General features: G+C 40.0%; 2 protein-coding genes across 5 annotated transcripts in view; both read right to left on the bottom strand.

The window, feature by feature from the left end:
• Window positions 1-2,237: 2,237 nt before the first annotated feature.
• LOC109878185 (ly6/PLAUR domain-containing protein 1) lies at window positions 2,238-14,178 on the bottom strand. The gene is made up of 3 exons (XM_020470419.2): window positions 13,958-14,178; window positions 10,772-10,906; window positions 2,238-6,381 (listed from the first exon to the last, which is right to left on the bottom strand). Exons 1-3 carry the CDS (start codon window positions 14,004-14,006, stop codon window positions 6,146-6,148), a joined length of 420 nt encoding a protein of 139 aa, XP_020326008.1. The 5' UTR covers window positions 14,007-14,178; the 3' UTR covers window positions 2,238-6,145.
• Window positions 14,179-14,945: 767 nt separating this feature from the next.
• LOC109878184 (nck-associated protein 5) overlaps window positions 14,946-18,959 on the bottom strand; it is a 166,569-nt gene continuing 162,555 nt past the window's right edge. For all 4 annotated transcript variants that reach the window (XM_020470417.2, XM_020470418.2, XM_031792465.1 and 1 more), the window contains one exon: window positions 14,946-17,539. In XM_020470417.2, coding sequence (XP_020326006.1) covers window positions 17,216-17,539 — 324 coding nt within the window. In that variant the 3' untranslated portion in view covers window positions 14,946-17,215. The remainder of the gene's footprint in view (window positions 17,540-18,959) is intronic.

The raw sequence follows: 18,959 nt of genomic DNA, 5'->3' as shown, positions 1-18,959 counted from the left end.
TTTAAATGTATTTGGCTAAGGTGCATGTAAACTTCCGACTTCAGAGCCAGAGCTGGTCATGGGTGCACCTCAGCCACGCTCAAGGTCCTAAACGATATCTTAACCGCCATCGATAAGAAACATTACTGTGCAGCCGTATTCATTGATCTGGCCAAGGCTTTCGACTCTGTCAATCACCATATCCTCATCGGCAGACTCGACAGCCTTGGTTTCTCAAATGATTGCCTCGCCTGGTTCACCAACTACTTCTCTGATAGAGTTCAGTGTGTCAAATCGGAGGGTCTGCTGTCCGGACCTCTGGCAGTCTCTATGGGGGTGCCACAGGGTTCAATTCTTGGACCGACTCTCTTCTCTGTATACATCAATGAGGTCGCTCTTGCTGCTGGTGAGTCCCTGATCCACCTCTACGCAGACGACACCATTCTGTATACTTCCGGCCCTTCTTTGGAAACTGTGTTAACAACCCTCCAGGCAAGCTTCAATGCCATACAACTCTCCTTCCGTGGCCTCCAATTGCTCTTAAATACAAGTAAAACTAAATGCATGCTCTTCAACCGATCGCTACCTGCACCTACCCGCCTGTCCAACATCACTACTCTGGACGGCTCTGACTTAGAATACGTGGACAACTACAAATACTTAGGTGTCTGGTTAGACTGTAAACTCTCCTTCCAGACCCATATCAAACATCTCCAATCCAAAGTTAAATCTAGAATTGGCTTCCTATTTCGCAACAAAGCATCCTTCACTCATGCTGCCAAACATACCCTTGTAAAACTGACCATCCTACCAATCCTCGACTTTGGCGATGTCATTTACAAAATAGCCTCCAATACCCTACTCAACAAATTGGATGCAGTCTATCACAGTGCAATCCGTTTTATCACCAAAGCCCCATATACTACCCACCATTGCGACCTGTACGCTCTCGTTGGCTGGCCCTCGCTTCATACTCGTCGCCAAACCCACTGGCTCCATGTCATCTACAAGACCCTGCTAGGTAAAGTCCCCCCTTATCTCAGCTCGCTGGTCACCATAGCATCTCCCACCTGTAGCACACGCTCCAGCAGGTATATCTCTCTAGTCACCCCCAAAACCAATTCTTTCTTTGGCCGCCTCTCCTTCCAGTTCTCTGCTGCCAATGACTGGAACGAACTACAAAAATCTCTGAAACTGGAAACACTTATCTCCCTCACTAGCTTTAAGCACCAACTGTCAGAGCAGCTCACAGATTACTGCACCTGTACATAGCCCACCTATAATTTAGCCCAAACAACTACCTCTTTCCCAACTGTATTTAATTTTAATTTATTTATTTATTTTGCTCCTTTGCACCCCATTATTTTTTTATTTCTACTTTGCACATTCTTCCATTGCAAAACTACCATTCCAGTATTTTACTTGCTATATTGTATTTACTTTGCCATCATGGCCTTTTTTGCCTTTACCTCCCTTCTCACCTCATTTGCTCACATTGTATATAGACTTGTTTATACTGCATTATTGACTGTATGTTTGTTTTTACTCCATGTGTAACTCTGTGTCGTTTTATCTGTCGAACTGCTTTGCTTTATCTTGGCCAGGTCGCAATTGTAAATGAGAACTTGTTCTCAACTTGCCTACCTGGTTAAATAAAGGTAAAATAAAATAAAATAAAAATAAAACTGTAGATGTCAACGTTAATCGATGAAACCACTTCAATGTTTTCCATTCTGCCCTAGCCTACATCTAGCTGTGTGGAAGTTACAGAAATATGAAATGCAGGCACATCTCCCTGTGATATCCATTTTCCAGACGGTGCAATAAATGGAGCAAGGTCCACATGGTGCGTACTGTGTCTGGTGGTGAATAATAAGATAAACCCTAGCCGCTGGAGGTCACTGAAATTTCAAGCTAGGCTCCGAGACAGGATATTTCACAGCCTCCGTCACCCTGTGTCTCTCATTTAAACGTGGTGCACGGCTGTGTCGGGCATCCCTCTCTCCCTTGCTCTCTTCCCCCATCTCTCTCTCCCAGTGTGAGGCTGACCTAACTAGGCCCATGTCTCATTTACAGACAAGCCTTAACTCCCCAACAAAGGAGGTTGGCATTATAAGATGCCCGAGGTCGTTCAACTTAAACTGCCCTTTGAAAAAAAGCAACTAATCAAATCAAAAATGTTATTATAAATATGTTATTTGTTTATTACATATTGAAAACAGAATGGCGAGTCTGCTGTTTCAGAAGCACTTTTTTTGGTCACAACTCTTTATTTGCATTTCACATGGGCAGAATATACAATCACTCTTCACAGAAGACCAATTAAGGGAGACCATCAAAAAAATTCTGTTAAACATGTCTACCTGTTAGTTCAATGCCTTACACATTCAAGATAAACATCAAATAAGGAAAAAAAGCTGTATCATTATCGTTTAATTTAACCACTATCTTTTAATTTGAAGGATGCATTATGACATACTTCTTACATTAATCTCTTTACAAAGCCTTTCAATAATTATAATGGCCAATGAATAAATCAAATCAAATCAAATACAATTGTATTGGAGTAATGAGAGTAAGTTATTAGATATGTTTCTGAAATCTATTTACATTTCATATATGCTGTATTTCAAAAAGAATGGTCTTCCCTTCAGTCTCTGTGCTGCCTTTTCAGCAGAATAAATAACTCATCAATTGACAATAGAATCAGCTGAAAAGAAAGACAAAGTAGATGACTGTAAAGCTACTGCTAAGCTAATACTGACTATGACTGGCAAAAGCCCATGGTACAAGAACCAAGAAAGAAACACTAGCCAACATAAATAAACACCCCGTCATATATTTCCTACTGCACTGTTGTCTGTACTCTTTTGTCAAATTAACTCCACATTGTCACTTCAACATTCAGTTGTCATATACACTCTGATATACGTGAGTGACGTCAGTTTCAGGGGTCAATAGAAACATTTCGACCAGTCACTCACTCCAATGGTTCATGTGGATCATTTTACACAATCCAAAATATTGTAGTTGTGTTTGTGCTCTCTCTGGTACTTTCAAGTGACAATCCATCAGATAGGAAACATCAATAGAAAGAGAGAGAATATGATTTCAGTAAGACATAAAAGTATGAGCAATATTTGTACATGATGCATTGTTGAGTAAATGCATCCATCAACTATGCCTCTCCACTTATAGCTATGTGATCCATTCCACAACACACCGAGCGTGGTGAGCGTTCCGTGAGTCAATGTGTTGCAAAGGACGTATGCTGCTGAATGAGCATTATACTAACATCATCAATAGTTCCAGATGAGCAACTACACTAAAAAGCTCCTCTAAGCAGTTTTAGCAGGTAGCTACAATAACCAATACTTATATCTGACCTTCCCGGCAATGACAGCCACATATCTCATGTCTGTACAGAAACTGGTATAATATGCATATCTGCATTGAAATGTCCTTAATGTGAACTTGTGAATCAGTTATGAATAACGGAACTGCATAAGCTCTACAACTAAAAAGCGGAGATATACTATAAGGACTGTTGAATGACTTCAAATATACTTGAAGAACCACACCCCCCAAAAAGATTTTAAAGTTGAAACTGGATGTTGATACAGATTATTATTATCATCCTGTAAATGACTACAGCTAATAACAGGTTATTGAATACGCTACCGTTCAAAAGTTTGGGATCACATAAATATGTCCTTGTTTTTTTTAAAGAAAATCACATTTTTTTAACCATTAATATACATAAAATTGACCAGAAATACAGTGTAGACATTGTTAATGTTGTAAATGACTATTGTCGCTGGAAACAGTAGATACATAGGCGTACAGTGGCCCATTATCAGCAACCTTCACTCCTGTGTTCCAATGGCACATTATGTTAGCTAATCAAAGTTTATCATTTTAAAAGGCTAATTGATCATTATAAAAACTGCTGTGCTGATTAAAGAAGCAATTAAACTGGCCTTCTTTAGACTAGTTGAGTGTCTGGAGCATCAGCATTTGTGGGTTTGATTACAGGCTTAAAATGGCCAGAAACAAATAACTTTCTTCTGAAACTCATCAGTCTATTCTTGTTCTGAGAAATTAAGGCTACTCTGGGAGGCTGGCCTTCTAGGCAGAGTTCCTCTGTCCAGTGTCTGTGTTCTTTTGCCCATCTTAATCTTTTCTTTTTACTGGCCATTCTGAGAGATGGCTTTTTCTTTGCAACTCTCCCTAGAAGGCCAGCATCCCGGAGTCGCCTCTTCACTGTTGACGTTGAGACTGGTGTTTTGCGGGTACTATTTAATAAAGCTGCCAGTTGAGGACTTGTGTTTTCAAACTAGACACTCTAATGTGCTTGTCCTCTTGCTCAGTTTTACACCGGGGCCTCCCACTCCTCTTTCTATTCTGGTTAGGGCCAGTTTGTTCTGTGAAGTGAGTAGTACACAGCGTTGTACGAGATCTTCAGTTTCTTGGCAATTTCTCGCATGGAATAGCCTTAATTTCTCAGAACAAAAATAGACTGACGAGTTTAAGAAGGAATTTCTTTGTTTCTGGCCATTTTAAGCCTGTAATCGAACCCACAAATGCTGATGCTCCAGATACTCAACTAGTCTAAAGAAGGCCAGTTTAATTGCTTCTTTAATCAGCACAACAGCTTCCAGCTGTGCTAACATAATTGCAAAAGGGTTTTCTAATGACCAATTAGCCTTTTAAAATGATAAACTCGGATTAGCTAACACAATGTGCCATTGGAACACAGGAGTGATGGTTGCTGATAATGGGCCTCTGCACGCCTATGTAGATATTCCGTAAAAAGTCTGTTATTTCCAGCTACAATAGTCATTTACAACATTAACAATGTCTACACTGTATTTCGGATCAATTTGATGTTATTTTAATGGACAAAAAATGTGCTTTTCTTTAAAAAACAAGGGCATTTCTAAGTGAACCAAACTTTTGAACAGTAGTGTATGTCAATTTATATAACGTTTAAGAACAAATCCCTTGTGTCTTCCAGCAAAATATTTGAAGTCCAAGAAAGTAATTGGGTATATACAGATGTAGGATCTTAATTTGATCACCCTGTTTTTGCAGGGAATTTTCTGCACAGCAGGAAAAGCAAACTTGTAGTGTATTCAAGGTTTTTAAAGGCTTCTAAAGTTGTATTTTCCACTTTAAAATGTTGGTTTGCCCAAACAAAAAATGTATCAAACCCTACGAAAATGTCCATTAATTATAACCCACACAATAATTCACATTTCTGTAGGATTTGTTGCTGTAGGAATATGTTCCTGCTGTGAGAAACTGGTCAAATTAAGATCACACATCTGTACTTACAAATGATATAAGACATGAGATCCTGCAGTTAGTACTTACTGTAACAAGAACTTGTATGAGTAGTAAATGATGCAGACATCTAAATATATCTCCAAAATCCCTACAACTCACTGCTCAATGTCCTCAACTGACAGTACCATCTCTACACTCAGATCCATGATGAGTTAACACAATTCTCACAGCTAAACGGCTGCTGAATACTCACTGACTATGATCACGTCTGACTCCTAATCATCAGGAGTATTGATCTGAAGCGTTCGATCTTCCTATAAACAGGAGACCACCGACGTTGATGAGGTCAGTGCCCATTGCCCCCAATAGGGAACCTACAGAGTAAGCAAGGGGGGATTGGAGGGCAAGGGAGGGACGAAGAAGAAGGAGGCAATGGCAAGCATTCAGTTCTCAAAAACTCAAAACACCAGGATTATAAAAGGGGATCCTTCCAAAGAGTCTTAAGCTCTTGAGTATCCGATCCAAAGATGATGCTGTAGAGTCCACAGGAGGCTGCTGAGGGGAGGACGGCTCATAAGAACGGCCGGAAAGGAGCAAATGGAATGCCATCAACCACCTGGAAACCATGTGCTTGATGTCTTTGATACCATTCCACTCATTCTGATCCAGCCATTACCACGAGCTCGTTCTCCCCAATTAAGTTGCCACCAACCTCCTGGGATAGTCTCTTATGTATAGGATTCCTCTCCAAAGACAACACTAGAGTCTGATGTGGCCAATACACTACGTACGGTTATGTACTGTAGCCTATATGTATTCTCATAATACTCTAGTGTTGTCTTTGGATAGAGCAGGGGACAAATGGAGGCCTCTCGGTCTATGTCAGAGAGAGGGAGACCAGCGTGAGGGAGACCAGAAGAAAAAGAAGGGAGGAAAATGAAGAGTTGGCGGCCGACGGGACCGGGCGGTTCTTCTTCCGGGGCCCATTGCAGAGCGGTGTGTTACAACAGGAGATGCACACAGAGTTGATCCTTCCAGTGCAGAACTGCTGGTAGCCTGACGAGGATATGAGGCATGCCCCGGACGAGGCGCAGGACTTGCGGTAAAATATGCCTGAAGAAGGAGAGAGAGAAGTGGTCAGGAGTAGTGCAAAGCTATACAGGATGTCCAGGTCAAGGGAGATGACACCGTTGGTGAAACTGAGCCAAGTCTCATAGCAAACTGAGGTAGCACAAGCACTGGGGAAGGGAGGGGTAAAAGTCCGTCAACTGTCTTTTTTGTTCATGACTGTGTCTGTTTTACGTTATGCCTGGCCTATGCCAAGTCTCGCACCCTTTTACAGTGCTTGTTCTTGTACGTAAAGCAAATATCTGTGAAAATCAGACAAAGCAATATCTAATCTACCTTTTTTCCCACAAATAAACAGCAATAACAATTACACATCAAAAAAATGTGGTGATTTTGAACATATTTGCCATAGGATCTTAGCCAAGTGAGAAATTCTTGAGACGTAGACTATATTGTAATTCAGTGCTATTTGCAATTTAACAGAACTTTATCCTGATCAATACTGGAATGGTTCATATTACTGGGAGGTGATCCTCTAAGTGCCTAGAACCTTTGTCGAGCCGTTATAAGAAATATTACATTGGGAATGTCACCTCGACAGAATATAATGCTCTCAAACGATGGAACAATTTACAACAAAACAATGCTTTGATTTAAATGGTGGCGAGAGAATGCACATGAATAAGAGTGTTTTGATTTCATGGAAACATTGTTGTGCCATGAAGTCTTACCACAGGAGGTGGTAAGAAAGCCTGCTTCTCCCTGCCTGATAAATGAACACCTTGCAGGGACTCAACTCCCATTTCTCCCTACTCCTTCCTAGGAAATAGACACTACACAAAGAAATGCAAGGTGACCCTGGAGATTTGACTCAAGCTCCACTGAATCTATAAGCATCCGTACATGTTATAAGCATATATGGGCGCTTATAATTTCTTAATGCCAGGTCTATCATGTGTTCTCTGCTGAAATGTGTCAGCAGACTGCAAAGAGCTGTTATTGTGAGAAGGGGTTCATAAAGTGCTTACGACAAGTCTTACATCGCATTGTAACTGTGGTATAACGCGTGACACCCGTCGACGTTTAAGTGACGTGTCGAGAAAAGTTCAAATGAAAGAGTAAAGAGGAAGTAGATGAAAGAGGTAGATGAAAGGGGGTGGGGGGAAGAGAACTGCTAGTCATGTTAAAAGTTACATCAAAACTTTACTGCTCTAATTTACTCGTCTTTCTCTTGAAATAATAACCGATGAGCTGTCAGACAAAGTGTAAATGTGTAAATGCAATACAATATTCTTGTTTTGTCTCAAAGACGTCAGACAAGCCTTTAAGACAAAAGTAGAGCATTTCGGTCTGCATCAGCCCCTGATTACTGCTATTAAGTTTGACAGAACTAACAATGCAACTTCAGCTTAATTAACCCTCTGCTTTGTTCCATACTTCATCACTATGCACATTTAGAACTGACAGTCAAACAAACCAAGTCCCCAAACCTTTGTTGGGGGGAGGAATGGGTAGAGACCAAGCTGGCACCAATTCACGTGCAAAAGCCAACTTTCCCTGAGGATTATGTTACAGATGTCTTCACATATCATACACACATTATGCAAGTGTTTCTTTCCACCGATAACGATGTGGTAATTTGCAAATTCATTATTTCGGATAAATTGCAGTTGCTGCACATAAAGATAACTAGTTAGGCTCCTGGTCTCAGGTTGACATTATAGGAAATGATTAAATTAAGGAACTTATTCATTACCAACATTACTAGAAGGTTTCATGTTAGAATAAAAGTTTGCATGAATTTTCTGTTTATCTGCTTATACAGGAGCACATAAGAATCCCTTTGCCAACATCGCATTTGAATCAAATGACTCAGAAGACCTTTCTAAAGAGTGCAGAGGCTGGAAAAGATGTGTGAATATACTGTAAGCATGTGCATTTCACACAAAAGTGCATCCTTATCTCAAGGTTATTCAAACCATTACACAGCATTACACATAGTGTACATTTGTTCATGACATTATTGCCGTAGATTATTGCCTTTGAGTGATGAATCTTGTCAACCATCACGTTCAGAGACAGTTTGGGCATAAAACACTCGCTAAAGACAATCTTGCCATGACGGTTTTGGTACACTTTTTTTATGCTCTTGTAATTGGAAGCATACATTTGAACACAAGTGACATGCTGTACATAACATTGGATGTGGTAAGATCAATAGGCCTAGTGTGTTTGAAGGGCGTTCTCTCATTAACCCTCTTGTTGTGTTAGTTTCATGTTTATTAATTCTGTGTTCCCGGGTCCAAAATGACCGCCCCCATTATAGCTGATTATAAATCCATAATAATCCATATATTATTACCTAATGTTGTGTTAGATGTTTTTATCAACTTATAGTTCTTGTGAACATTACATGTTTTGAACTTCTATTTGCTATTAATGGCCTGTAGGCCTCATTGACCTGAGCTCATACAACTCGTTTTTGAGATGAAAAAAAAAAGCATATTTATGGATTATTTTGTCTATAACAAATACTCAGATGAAACATATTGTTCTATTCATCACAGACTACTTTGTGTCAAAGTTTAACAAGGACTCTCTCCTCCTCACCAGTGTTATGATCAAAGATATGATCAAGAGCCTCACATACAATAAATCATTTGGTCATTGTGCTGCCACAGAATGAATTGTGAGAAAGGCCTCAAAAAAGCTTTGTACACCAGAGCTGCGAGAAATGTTCTATATATTATTGAAACAATGTTGCGATTGTTTGTGAGAATGCCAACAGGTGTGGTTCCCGTGGGGGAAAGATTCTATTGGGGAAAGGTTCCTGTGGGGGCTGCCATGGAAGCCAAGAAGGGGAGTGATGTGTGTGTGTGTGTGTGTGTGTGTGTGTGTGTGTGTGTGTGTGTGTGTGTGTGTGTGTGTGTGTGTGTGTGTGTGTGTGTGTGTGTGTGTGTGTGCTCAAACACACATGCATGTGGGTGTCTGGGAGAGGAAGTGTGTCCATCTGATGAATGGGCATGTGCCTGAACTCAATTGTATACATTAATTGTATTCTCACCCATTCATTTCTAATTAGGAACACCACAGGTGTACAAAAGTTCAATAAAAAAAACAAAATATTATGAAAATCATCCAAATGTAATTTGTGTGTTCAGAAGCCCTGTGTGGACAAAGTCATGGAACCTAATGACAATCCGATTAAATTAACTACGTTTTTCAGAGAGAACTTGAAAATCAGTCCAATTTGACCGCAACACGGCAGGAGGGTTAAGCAATAAGGCACGAAGGGGTGTGGTGTATGGGCCACTATATGTATATACCACTACTAATGGCTGTTCTTATGCACGACACAACTCATAGTGCCTGGATACAGCCTTTAATTGTGTTATATTTGCCATATACCACAAACCCCTGAGGTGTCTTGCTGCTATTATAAACTGGTTACCAATGTAATTACAGCAGTACAAATAAATGTCTGATATACCACGGCTGTCAGCCAATCAGCATTCAGGGCTCGAACCACCCAGTTTATAATAAAAAATATTGCATGGATCAACTGAGTACAGCAACCAGCAACCAAGGGGTTAACCACCCTTTGGGATAATCCCATTAAAATAATATGAGCCATAAACCATGAATTAACTATGGTAATAGCATCTTCATCTATGGAGATGCGTTGATACACTGTAGGTCCCAATTGATGTAGTGGGCATGTAGGCCTAGTTTATGAACTCATTCAGTGTTAATCTGCTAAATTGTAATTATTCACTCCTATGGCCTATTTATTGCCTACCTCCTCATGCCTTTTGCACACAATGTATATAGATGATTTTTTTCTACTATGTTATTGACTTGTTTATTGTTGACTCCATGTGTAACTCTGTGTTGTTGTCTGTTCACACTGCTATGCTTTATCTTGGCCAGGTCGCAGTTGCGAATGAGAACTTGTTCTCAACTAGCCTACCTGGTTAAATAAAGGTGAAATAAAAAATCAAATAAATAAAATGTGTTGATGTTACAAGGAGATCTTATAGATCAGTTCCACTGAGATAGAGTGGAAGTACATGAAAGAGGAAAATATACCGTATTTAGGTCACATGTTAAAAAGTGTCACAGTCCGGTGTGGCTTGGTTTTGCATGGCAAGGTAGGTGTCAGAGAAGGCAGTGTGGCCTGGGGTGGTCTAGCTGCAGAATACATTTATATTGTGTTGGCGTGGGTTCGAATCCGGCCCCACCCTTCTGACACAAAACAGATCCCCCAACCTTCCTGTCTCTCTCTCACAGGTCTCTCTCGTCAGACTGAAGCTCACGCTCTGCTGTGGTGGAGATACAGCGTCTGCGAGAAGGGACTACTTCTCCCACTAGCTCTATCCAATGAAGAACAAATGAGGAACGGAATGGGACTGCTCAGGAGACTCTGTTTTCTTACCATCCTTCTTCACCAGTACCTCCTTCTGACACATGTCCTGCACGTTGACCGTGCAGTTGACAATGAACTCCGGCGTGGAGCATTCATTGTTTTTCACCTCCTCACACTGGTAACATTGGATCTGGAGAGCATAGCCTGTACAAGAGAGAGACAGGAAGAACCGCAAGGAGTTAAAAAAAATGTTTAAGTCCACAGTTCACCTGTATCTGGCATATAGTATCTCATTAGTCTATGAATGTTGGTCAAGAGAGACTACAGGCAAATTCTTTCAAATTTATTTTGGCTGTGCTTGATTGAGCTTTCCCGGCACAGTGGAACCAATGGAGTTGTCAGAAAAGTGCAAGCTGGCACTCCAGGCAGGCTCGATCGAAACGCTGAAACTATTTGAAAGATTAGGCCTAAAATCTCGTTTGAAAGATTTGAAAATGTTATGCCGTGCACCCAGGTCCGCAGTTCAGTCATTAGCATTATCCCATCATCTGGAGCCTTTCAGCCTCCCATGTTTTCCTCCCAGCTAATCAAGAATAATGTGTTTTCGTGATCTATTGCCATTACCACAGATCAGGAACTGTATCCTCGAGGAGAGACAAATCCATCTTTGAAACGAAAAAGTCTCTTTGCTGGCATTTTGAAAGTCAACTTGGTCCCTATTTGCAAGACGGGATCTCCTTGATGAATCACAAGTGTGAAGATTATCTCAAAGAGCAGTTAATGTGGGAGAGACGATGTTGACGCTATCCTTACACATGCGGACATGTTGCAAATATCAGACAATAGGACTTTGAGCTAATATGATGACATTTCTGTACCCCACCACAGAAAGCACTGATGAGTCACACAAACACATACTTCTCTGACTACATACACGTTTGTCATGACAACAAAGAAACACAGCAGAGAGGAGCTGTTTGGTGCACAAACCGGTCTGGAGTCATGATAAAGGAATTTTGACTGAAAATAATGAACAAACACGTTTCAACAATATAAATCCATACTCTCATGTACTTGGCAACTAAACTTAATATAGAGCCGTCAGACATAATTGTCCGTGTAAGCTGGGCATACTGTATCTGTGCAGGGAAAAAGGCGACTCAACTTTACACACTAAAATAATAATTGCCATTCTGACTACTACAGGTCAAAACAACCAAGCCAGAGTGTTTCAGACCAAGTGTTTTTATCCACACACTCAATGAAGCTGTTGCTCCAGCACTGACTTCAAATGAGATGAATTCCTTCTAACTTGACTCATTGGGATTAAATGGAAATTGAGATTAACTAAGAATGACAGATGGTTGGCTATTCATGCAAAGATGTTTCACAGGGAAGAAAAATCGAGAGAATTTAACCGAGGATACCGGATGGATAGCACAATCTGATTCTGGGTTTAGCAGAAACATGCATGACTGTGCAATGATAAACAATCATTCAAAATGTTCTCAAGCGCCACAGTTTCAGGTAATTTGTTCTCCATGACAGTTAGTACCGTGTTCTAATTATTGAAATGGCGACAGTCATTCTTCTCCCAGTCTAACAGCGCCATCAAGTACAAATTCAATTGAAAAGGATCCAAAACAAAAATCAGAGCGTAATTACTTTAAAACCAGATAAATGCTTCAAAACTCCATCCATCTACTGAGCAATAGAGTCTCATAAAGTGCCTAAACACATCCTAGACTGTAATGTATTTGTCCTCTACAAACCACTGGCTATTTATACTCTATATAATTAACATTTAGGCAAGCATAAAGTTATGTACGTACATATTGTCTATACTTTTCATATTGTTCTTCAATACAGTTTTCACTGAGGTAAAAACATCCTCAAGTTATTTAGAAGTATTTTCTGCTAACAGCGAAGATTATGTTTAAGGAGTGAGTATGTTAACCAAATGCAGCACATCCAACTCGGAACGGAGAGAACATTTGTGTGTTATTTACACCAGAGGCATTTTTGGCGAGATCAAGTTCTTACAGGCCACTGCTCATATGCCATGTGCCATGTGTTGAACTGGAAATATGGACTGGAAAAGCTCTGAGCGGCTGATCGTTGGATGTATGTTGGAATGACAATGCGGACTATTCCATTGACATAGATTATCATTGTCATTTTACCTGAACCTTTTTTTTAACTACATTACCACCGTTTGTATACATTATTCCCACATCATTTCTATAAGGTGACCCATGTGGATTGAGAAATAGGTTTATTTGCCGTCATCTATCTTAAATGGTGTATTTTCCTTCCACAGTCATCTGAAGAGAGACAGCTTTGTTATTCTCTGCATATTTAGTGATTTCAGCTCCTTTAACACCCATTAAAAAAATGGTGCTTGAGTTTATTACATTCACCTGAGCTGACAACTGTTGATCAATCAAGTTGCTTATCATTTGAGCTTGATGGAATGCCTACACCTGTAAAAAAAAAAAAGTGTTGAATTACATCTGTGTAATTAGAGAGCTATTAATTGGCTATTGATAATGAGCGGCCTCAACATGTCCCTCTGCTTTATAAAATGTGTGAATACATTCTTCACCTGTAAGGGTGTCTAGTCATGTTTAGTAGCAATTCATCGGAACATTCAATAGCCTAATTAGCATGCCACGCAGGGCAATTGTAAGATCAGAAAGACGCTCCAAATATGGAATAATGGTCAATGTTTCAGCATGGCATGCTCTATTATGTAGCATTTACTTTTTAAACAATATCATTACATTTAAGCAAAGATATGTAAAATAGTAGCTTAAGTAGCATTTTGAAAATGTGCCTTTGTACAAGTCATATGGCGCAATAGTTTTACAGACGCAATTATGACCTAAGGTGACATATTTTCTCTAGCTGGAGCACAAGTGTCATTAAAAATGTTAAATCCAAGAGTCTATGTCACAATTTCTTATTCCAAGACAGTTATAAATGCATTTAACGAGATGATTTGATCTGCAATGGTGACCTCCTGCGCGCCTCCCTGTTGGCATTACCAGACCTCTACTGGACTTCTGAAAACGATGAAATTGTTTTCATCCGACAAAAAAGCTCCCCAAAATCATTTAAACATAATCCAAACTTGAATTAGATTGGAATACCTGGAAACGTTGACACATCACTTGAGGAAATGCTCTCAGCATCAGAATACAACGCAGCAAGCCAACACATGTAAGATTACGCAGTCTCCAAAGTTTAGCATACCTGTTTTGAGGAAAATTCCAAGCAAAATTGCGTAAATGAGAAGCAACATCCTCTCCCAAATGACACTATAGAGGAACACATCAGACCAGGTGAACTTAAAACGAAAGCAAAACCCTTAGATGGATCCGTGGCATCAATGTGTGAGAGCACATTCTGCTGCGAGGAATGTGAGGCGCAGCGCTGAACGAGGGCGAGCTCTGGGGTTCGAGAGACTAGGCTGCGGAATTCCAGTGAAATTGGATGAGGATAAATCGTAAAAACGTACCACGTGATGAAAGATCGTGGTATGGAAGCAATTCTTCAATCACTCATATCCCACACACGCAGATCAGTGACTGTTTAATTGCGTCCAAATATGAAATGGTCACCTTTGGATATGATTTTGGGCATGGAGTGCACCGTTGGTAGCCATGCACATTTAACCAGATTTAGAAAGGCTACTATTAATTAAATACGTTTTTTGAGATCATCTTATGGATCTTCTGTGTCTGTTATGGATCTTGTATGTTTCAGTTAGAGAGAGAGAGATGGGAGAGAGAATGTTTGGATGTCACTCTTGGGTGGCTGAATTAATTACTTTTATTTATAGTCACATAATTACCCATCAAGAGACTCCAATTGTTATAAATGCCCCTACTTTATAAGCACTGTTAAAGAGAGTGAAGCTCAGTGAACACAGGCTATACGTTTAACACGTTTTGTAGTTGAAGACTATGACATGAGCTTTACCGCAAGCATTTGAAGGCAGGACTTGGCTCAAACCTTGCCATTATTAACAATTCCCTGCTGTAGCCTACTTACATATATTTCAGTTACACATTTATGAGCGCAATGGCAAAGATCAGCGAAGATCTCACTGTTCCTTATGACTATAGTACCTTAAATTTGACTACAGTATATGATACTGAACGCACACGTGTATGACTGCACGCACACACACATACATACACAAACGTCAACCTCCAACTGTTACGAAAGCTGCATCAAATTTAAAATAGGAAATCATTTATTTTTATTTGTCTGGGAAATTATTACATAAAATATAGCATTAAAAGTCTAATGTAACAGCCAAAATTGCACACGTAATTACCAAACTAACACTGCTGGTAACAGGTTCTCTTACAAAGGAACAATCAAGCAGAGAAGATGTGAAGTAGGACAATTAAACACTACTATACAGTTCCATGTACAAAAAGTGGGATATAAATACTCGTCAGCTAGAAAAATACACATTATGGTCTTAGCAAGACTCTCCTTACATATTATTAACAGTTTCATGGAAAATTGTTCAAACAATGAAACGTACAGTCTGTCTTTTGATTAGCACCAGAATCAAATTACGCACGTTTGGCATGATGATTTATTCCTACTACGTGTCAAATGTGTTATAGGATAAAGTGATAAAAGGTTGCAGTAGTAGCTTTTATTCGACAAAATAAAACATTTTGTATCGACAAACACTACAGGAAGTCACAAAACGAGGAAACGATCAAGAAAAGTTGAACTGTTCTTAATCAATAGACATATAGTTTGAATGATTGGCAAACATTACACAATTATTAAATGTTTTAAATTGCATATACCAGTCAGCAATGCTCCATTCTGATATTAATTGAATTGCAGTTTTTAACACACAAACAAAATATACAAAAAACGAGTGTTTTATGATGCTACAAGAGACACAGTTTCAACAGTTATGTTATCTTGCAGTTCATGAAGGTTTTACTTTTCAAAAAGTGTCTGTTTTCCGTTTAAAAAAATGAAAAATGTATTTTCCATGAGTTGTAACCTTATATTCAAGGTAACTAGGTATACGCGTTGCATTTTCCCTGAGCTACTAGCATAGACCTTGCTCCGCAAATGTGTTATTGAAGCCAACAGAAGTTTCTGATTCATAAGTACCATTCTGACACTAGTTCAGTTCTATGTTTACATGAAATACTGAGTGACCCAAGTACAATGGTAATGGCCCGGTGATTGCTTAAAGGGTTAATTCAGGATTCTTTTCTTCTTCCCCAGAGTCAAATGAATTAGTGGATACCATTTTTATGTCTTTACGGGCAGTTTGAAGGACATTGCTAAATAGTGTTAGCATAATGACTGGAAGTCTATGGTAACTGCTAGCATGCTAGTAGATATGCTTCCAGTCATTGCGCCAACACTAGTTAGCATTAGCTCACACAACTAACTCTAACTTCCTTCATACTGGATGCAGAGACATGATAATGGCATCCATGAGTTCATCTGACTAGGGAAGAAGATAAAGGGCTTCATTGCCAAATATCCCGAAGTATCCCTTTAAGCCACTACATAGCAGTTGAAGATCAGCTTGACAGTTTTGTCTTGCTGGTAGAAATGATTGATCATGTATTGATCATGTATTTCTCATCTGTACCACAACTCAAAGTCAATATTGACTCCAGTACATTCAATATGCAGGATACTATTCTTTAAGATTCCACAGTACTGGTGGTTCAATTAAATGTGCAAATGCGTGTATTTAGGTCACTTAATATAAAGTATAAATCCCGCCACTTCAAAAATAATGTGTCTAATGTGTGTCACATTTTAGTTCGCCATGCAACTTTCAAAATACCACAGCAGTCTAGTAATCGTACACGTTTGACACAATGGCTTTAGGAGCTATGATCGTGTGGTATGGGTTGCAGTGTATTGCATGATGGTAGTTGTGGTGTGTAGGCCTGCCATTGTGGCATACAACACTGTGGCAGTAAAACATTTGAGAAATATTTTGAGAAATAATGATCCGTGAGAAAACCATCTATCCACATCCAACAACCGTAATAGTTTTTTGCACATATTATCATTCTTAAGGTATTGCTTCACACTTCTAGGCATCATCAGTTGCTCCTGATGATATTGCTGATTGGTTTGATTTGGATTTGGTGGTATTTACTCTAGTTATGTCTTCAAGTTGAATTCCTTAACTTTGTACAGCATTTTTACAGTGCAATGATAATAAAAAAACATTCCCCCTTCGGGGTAAAATATATAATGCAAGACAATTTCTAATATTGCTTTCCACACCTTGAACGGTGGTACTGTTGTAGCCTATAGTTTAATTGTCCATCTCAGAGGTCATGCATACCGTACAGTCTGGGTTCACGCCCTTATCTTATGACATCACCGATGACATCCCTTCCTTCCTTATGACCTAAGTGCTTCGGTTGGTGGGAGTAGCAGAGGACTCCAACAGAAGACTCCAACAGAATCGGCCCCGGCCTCCACTTTCTTACTCTACACATCGTTGGAGCCTTGACTGGTGCATGAGGAGAAGCTGTCGTAAAGCGAATCGCTGAGAGAACCCACGCGCTCCGCCCCGGGCTTGTTGGAGTAGTAGCTGGACGACGAGGGCTCGTTGTCAACCCTGCTGCAGCAGTCCTCTTCTCTCTCCCCTGCGGAACAGGAGCAGTCACCGCTACTGGGCCGTAGCTCTGTCTCCGGGTACAGCCCCAGCCCACTGCTGTTCAGCTTGTTCAGGGAATCCAAGGACACGTCTCTGGAGCCGACCTGGACCCCCCCTCCGCAGCCGCCTGTCGTCATGTCCACTCGATTCCCTTTCTACAGCAACAACAAGACAAATAAGAGGAGAAAATGAGACGAGAGGTGTTTTTGTCATCTGCCCACACTGCAGCGCATTATTATCATCATACATTAAAGGGCCAATCTGGTATTCAAACAACAAAGCTGTCCCAGATTACTTATAGGAAATGATTTGGAGAAAGGAGCAATCTGTCACTCTGTCTCTCGACAAAGAATGTCCAGAAACAACAAAAACAAGGCTGTCATGCTGAATTTACACTGAGTGTACAAAACATTAGGAACACCTTGCTAATGTTGAGTTGCACCCCCCTTTGCCCTCAGAACAGCCTCAATTCGTCGGGGCATGGACTCTACAGAGTGTCGAAAGTGTTCCACAGGGATGCTGGCCCATGTTGACTCGCGAGGTCAGTCTATGTCATGGAACTGTTTTGTACACTCAGTGTACATCTACTTCAGCGTAATGCAACACTACAAAGCAATTTGACTACTGCCATTCCTGAGTATCGCATTGATTTATTGAGAGCTTTGTTCATTCTCCTCCCATGCTTAAGGCCCAATGAGTCTGTCGGAATCTGCCGTGAGATATCAACCTCTCTACAGGGAGGGAGGGAGGGAGGGAGGGAGGGAGGGAGGGAGGGAGGGAGGGAGGGAGGGAGGGAGGGAGGGAGGGAGGGAGGGAGGGAGGGAGGGAGGGAGAGAGATTCTCCTTCGTAGCTGTTTTAACACAGCGTATTATATTTTTGTCAGGAGCCCATGTTGTTAAAAAAGAAATGAGTGAAACGGCGGCCAGCTTCTTCTCGCTATAAATTAACGCAAATGGCTTAACCTCAAATATACTGGAGAGAAAACAGCTACTGTATATCATTTTGCATATTGACAGGTGTTTTGGTATGCACGGAGATTCTAACTTAAAAGGTATAATGTGGAAATCTGGGTATCTGTTCAATGGAGATTTCAATCCATTAATTCTTGAAGATTATACCACAACAAGAGTGGAGCTGCCATTTGTCTAGAGAAATAAATCCCAGATTGCAGCATTAATGTTGCAGTTTCAGGATGAATCCCTACATCCCTCTAGGTCCTGTTGTTTATGTACTTTTGAGAAATATTTTTGGCATGTACACTTTTATCGTGTGTGGTGGCTGAACTCATTGCCTTCTTTCATGGAAAACGCCTCCAAGCCATTCCACCACCCTTGAGTAAATTGGCAACACAACAATAGGAGATGTCTCCATTGAGATACATACATAAATATATATATAGAAATAAATATATATATATATATATATATATGTATATATATATATATATATATATATATATATATATATATATATATATATATAAAGCTCTGCATCTCCAATCTAGCATAATCACAGAAATCATGCATAATGCATTTTTCCACATACAGTCATAAATCTAACCACAGTGAATACAA

This window comes from Oncorhynchus kisutch, linkage group LG16 (assembly GCF_002021735.2).
Source record: "Oncorhynchus kisutch isolate 150728-3 linkage group LG16, Okis_V2, whole genome shotgun sequence".
NCBI classification, from domain to species: Eukaryota; Metazoa; Chordata; class Actinopteri; order Salmoniformes; family Salmonidae; genus Oncorhynchus; species Oncorhynchus kisutch.
This window is presented reverse-complemented; position numbering and strand designations above follow the sequence as displayed.